General features: G+C 44.2%; 1 protein-coding gene across 1 annotated transcript in view; it reads right to left on the reverse strand.

Annotated features, from left to right (window-relative positions):
• LOC134462952 (LETM1 domain-containing protein 1-like) overlaps window positions 1–3834 on the reverse strand; it is a 6853-nt gene extending 3019 nt beyond the window's left edge. The window contains exons 1-5 of the mRNA XM_063216221.1: window positions 3657–3834; window positions 2867–2985; window positions 2553–2668; window positions 2010–2092; window positions 57–243 (exon numbers count right to left, since the gene is read on the reverse strand). Coding sequence (XP_063072291.1) covers window positions 57–243; window positions 2010–2092; window positions 2553–2668; window positions 2867–2985; window positions 3657–3778 — 627 coding nt within the window. The 5' untranslated portion in view covers window positions 3779–3834. The remainder of the gene's footprint in view (window positions 1–56; window positions 244–2009; window positions 2093–2552; window positions 2669–2866; window positions 2986–3656) is intronic.
• Between the last annotated feature and the right edge of the window lie 1088 nt (window positions 3835–4922).

The raw sequence follows: 4922 nt of genomic DNA on the forward strand, positions 1-4922 counted from the left end.
GGGGGCTTCTTTCTTCATGTATTTTTGAGGGCGAGTAATAAATGTATGTACTGTACCTTATTACAGAGGGACTGCAGGTGGTAGCGTAGCATCCAGGATTTCAGATGGGGCGCCGTCCTCTCTACCCCGGCCAGGATGGCGTCGTGGTGCCGCGCCCGGTGCCGATGGTACAGCTTCTTGAAGTCCCACTGCTGCTGAAGAGTCCAGAAGTGGTGGAACAGCAGCTGCCGCGGGAAAAGGTACCTGGAAACAGGGGTGTAAATCACATATGGAGCTAGGGCATTGGACAGGGGCCAGCGATTAGATTATTTCCGATGCCCCACAATATGATGCGATTTGATTAAATTGTCGGCCGTAGGATCGATACATTTCGATTATTATTTACACCCCTACCTGGAAGCACGGACCTCTGGTCAGTGTTGCCAGATGGGAAATGTTGAACTATCGTACCAAAACCTCAAAATTGTCATTTTTGGGCGCAAGATTATCGTACACAAACACAAATACGGTAGTTGTTTTAAGGCAACTGAATGAACGTACATCATGTGTTTTTCATGGTACAGAGGAACTCAGGTCAGTATTTCCAGGTGGAAAAGGCTGAACTATCGTACCAAAACCTCAAAATTGAGCTCAGGTCAGTATTTCCAGTATGTAGGGCAGTCATGGGTAAGCGGTTAGGGCGTCAGACTTGTAGCCCAAAGGTTTGACGGTTCGAATGCCGACCCGTCAGGTTGGTGGGGGGAGTAATTAACCAGTGCTCTCCCCCATCCTCCTCTATGAGTACTTCCATTCCAAACTTGTCATTTTGGGCGGTTTTGGGAGGAAATTACACACACCAAAATAGCTGTGTGGTGCCCAATCGAAAAGCAAAAAGTGGCAGCCGAGTCGTGCTGTGTCGAGCTGAAGGCCTACCAGAAAACCGGCAGTGGAAAAGAGCCTAAAATGAAAAGAATGAATATTCTGAAATTATCGTATCGTATCATGTGTTTTTGATTGCACAGAGGACAAAATTATGGTACAAAATACAAATACGATAATTATTGTACATCTGGTAACACTAAGGAAGGTCAAAATAGATGCTGAATGGCCTGGATTTATATAGTGCTGCTATTCTGCATTGGACTATATATTTGTGTTGTTAAATGTATGAGCAAACCAAAGACATTCCAAGCAACTGTATGTTATACTTATATCTACTGTCAATGGTTATACTGTTGATTTGGCTATAATAAACTTGAACTTGAACTTGAACTAAATACAGCATAGAAGTGTTTTTCCACTCCTCTGAGCACTCAACGCTTTTGGCAGTACATCACACACCAGTGGAAAAGGCTGGCGTGCAAGGTGCAAGCCAGATGCAATTGTAAGTGTCTTGCTCAAGGATAAATCAATGAGGTCAGATCGAGTGGGGCTCACACCTGGACCCGAACTGGCACCTCCGCCACCCTTGCCTCCGTTGGACCAGCCAGGTGTTGTAAAGGAACGGATGGCAAAAAATAACCATTGCTTTATTATTATATGTTTATTTCCTTTTTCGTTTATTTTACCAGGCGAGATGCGCTGACATTGAGAGAGTAGCCTCTTTTGCAAGGGAGCCCTGGTAAAGTTTAAGTGAAAGTGAAAGCCCAACTGGGAAACTTCAACTCCCATTGTCATTATGACACAGCACACAAGTGAACACTGCACACACAACGAAATTGCATTTATGCCTCACCCGTGCAAGGGGGCAGCCCCCAATGGCGCCCGAAAGGGAGCAATGCGGCGGGGCGGCTGCGGTACCATGCTTAGGGTACCTCAGTCATGGAGGAAGATGAGGGAGAGTTAATTACTGGTTAATTACTGGTTAATTACTCCCCCGGCCCATCAACCTGGTGGGTCAGGACAGGAGTCGAGCCGGCAAGCTTTGGGCTACAAGTCTGACGCCCTAACCGCTAACCCATGACTTTAGAGCAAGCAGCAGAAGGGAAAGGCTTGCTGTAATTGCTATGCTGCATACTGGTTGTACTCACATGAGTAGGAAGACAAAGCAGATAGCAAAGGGAGGCAGCGAGATGATGAAGAGGGGAATGGCCTTAATGATGTCCTTACGCACCTGTGGAGAAGGAGACGGAGAAGGAGAAGGAGACATGCTACCATCAGTACCACCCTTTAACAGAACTGATCCTCTTCATATTAACATTAAAAGGTAGTATGTAGGATTGTGGTCAGGGTAGGCATTGCAATGATGCCCATTCCCATATTTGATCTTTTCATGCGTGTGTGTGTGTGTGTGTTGCGTGTTGTCTAATGACTGATTGAATGCAAGTGTGTGCTTTATGTAAAATATGTTTGGCAAAAATGTGTATTATGTTCTGCTTCAGGATTAATGGCGGTACTCTACAACTACTATAATGGATACTTAGAAATTGATGGTGGGGAAAATACTAATTTAAAGATATGTAAGTGGGCAGCATAAATTCTGTCAGTAACAACTAAAAATGCATGCTCCATGATTAGCAAGGTAATTAAGCAAGATCATTAAAAAGGCGCTTATACTACATGCACAGGCTCACCAAGCGGAGTCTCTCCATTTCTCGGTAGGGGAGTTCTTTGTAAGCAATTCCGTCGTTGTCCATCTTTACTTTTATTTTCCTTGCTTCCGACATGTCCTCCACAAGTGCCTTAAAACCTACAGAGTACAAGTACGTTTGTGAATAGAGCTTTAAATCAGATAATCTCTACAATAGAGGAAAAAGTCCAAACTCCAAAACACATAGCCTAATGCATGCCATGAGAGGCCCCCAGTAAAAACAGCTATTTCACTTAATTTCTCATTACGTAGACATATCAAGGGCACTACATCAGGCCAGGACAGTATTGCACTTACCCTTCATGAATGTGCGATAATATACGTAGATGGAGGGGAATCGGCGCTCCAAAAAGCGCTCAAACCTATCATTGGCCCTCTGAAGAACTCCATATTTGACATGAGACGTGGAGTATATCCTTAAAACAGTGCAAATAGTACAAAATTAGCGACCGCGCAAATGTTAGCACCCTGGTCATTTAGATGTACAGTAGCATCAGATAAAGACAAGCCTAGAAAAATGAGCCACAGACTCAATTAATCCGTCAATAATTAAGGAATGTAGCCTAGTTATGGCAATGCTGTCTTGCAGTGTTTACTAAACCAACCATCAGGTTAACCATCAACTTGCAACATACAGTAGCGTGCCCCTGACAAGGTCCAGGTAAATGAACGTCCAAACTAAATAGCCACAAAAACATGTCTCCAACTAAACATCTTAAGTTGACCTTTTACAGAGCTTTTTACAGTGGTTGACATTTGAGCTGTCACTTGTGATTCACAGTCGTTTGGCTTTTACAGTTAACTTTAACGGCTAGCCAGACGCTAACAAATGGACATTTTGTTCTACTTTTACGCAGGAACCCATGAATGAATGACCAAGAACTTTAACAAAGTAAATTCCAATTATGCACATTTTCCAGTAATCAATAAGACTGAAAGAGTTGGGCTTTGCTTAAATTGTAAGCATGATCTATCGTATCTAGTTCGCATGAACTTCACCCAGCTAGAAGCTATGCTAGTTTGTGAAAGCCAAACCTATGGCGGTGGCTAGGCTAAAGTGGAATGTCACCGCTGCTGTCAGTTGTACCTCAGTGTTGAGACCGCAAGGACAGGAGCCGGCGATGAACTGCATATCCCGTATCTGAGTTGTTTAGCACAAATAGATGTCAACGTAATGCAACTTCGGACGTGTGTCCCACACATCGCCATTGTAGCAGGAACACCAGGCGGCCGAGCTGCCACCCTGCGTATCCATCCACCGCTGCCAAAGAACCTTCTCCACTCCGCTAGTGCAAGCTGCAGTGCCCACAGACCGACGCTCTTCTTCTTCTTCGTTTTGTATGACGGTCGGCACTTGGCAGACTAAACGTAATGGTGCATTACCGCCACCAGCTGGGCTGCAGTATGGCAGCGGCGTCTAATTACTAAAAACAAAACAAACAAACAAATAAAAAAGAATAGAAACAAAAGAAAAAATATAAGGATAATAAACAGTGGTGTAGTCTACTGTTGTGTGGTGGGTATAGGCCTACTGTATATTTGAGCATTTTTTGAAGTGGGTATAGGCTAGGCCTACTGTAGGCCATGTGCCATTCTAAATAATGGATCAAAATGTTAGGTGATAGGCTATAATAGCCTACTGAAATCCCTGAAATTTTGAGGTGGGCATAGCCTACTGCGTATAGGCCTACCTGCATTCTATGCAGACTGCACCACTGATAATAGGCCTAAATAGGAAATATTATATTAAAGATAATATGCCAAAGCGAATTCTATGGACCAAACATGAAACCTAATAAAACACCTTTATCAACTAGGCTATGCCTTTCATGTTCAGCATGCTTTGAAACCATGCAATGCATTCCTTGTTTCCCCACCCTGGACAATAATGCAAGCCACACAGTTGTCAGCTCAGTGCATGGCACCCTCAAGAGGGTCTGGGTCAGCCCTATGTTCCCCGGGTCCTATGTTCCCCTCTACCGGGGAACATAGGACCCTTTTTTTTTTTTTTAAAGGGTTCTATGTTCCCCACTGCTTCCAAGTAGACTGCTGCCGCATGGCAAAGCGCAGGTTGCTGTTGCACCTCTGACAGGTTAGGTTTAGGGATAGTTTTGGTCAGGGCACAAATTTACAACTCAGAAACATTGTATTACTGACAGGTTAGGTTTAGGGATGGTATTGGGAAGGGCACAATTTGAAAACTCGGAAACATACAAGGCAGGGAACATAGTACCCTTTTTTAGAAAAAGGGTCCGAAGTTTCCCGGTCCCTAACAAAGACAGGGGAACATAGGACCCAGGGAACATACAGTAGGTACGCTCCCAGAGGGTCAGAATAAATAACATGGTTCTAG

The sequence above is a fragment of the Engraulis encrasicolus genome, chromosome 14 (assembly GCF_034702125.1).
Source record: "Engraulis encrasicolus isolate BLACKSEA-1 chromosome 14, IST_EnEncr_1.0, whole genome shotgun sequence".
Classification (NCBI taxonomy): Eukaryota; Metazoa; Chordata; class Actinopteri; order Clupeiformes; family Engraulidae; genus Engraulis; species Engraulis encrasicolus.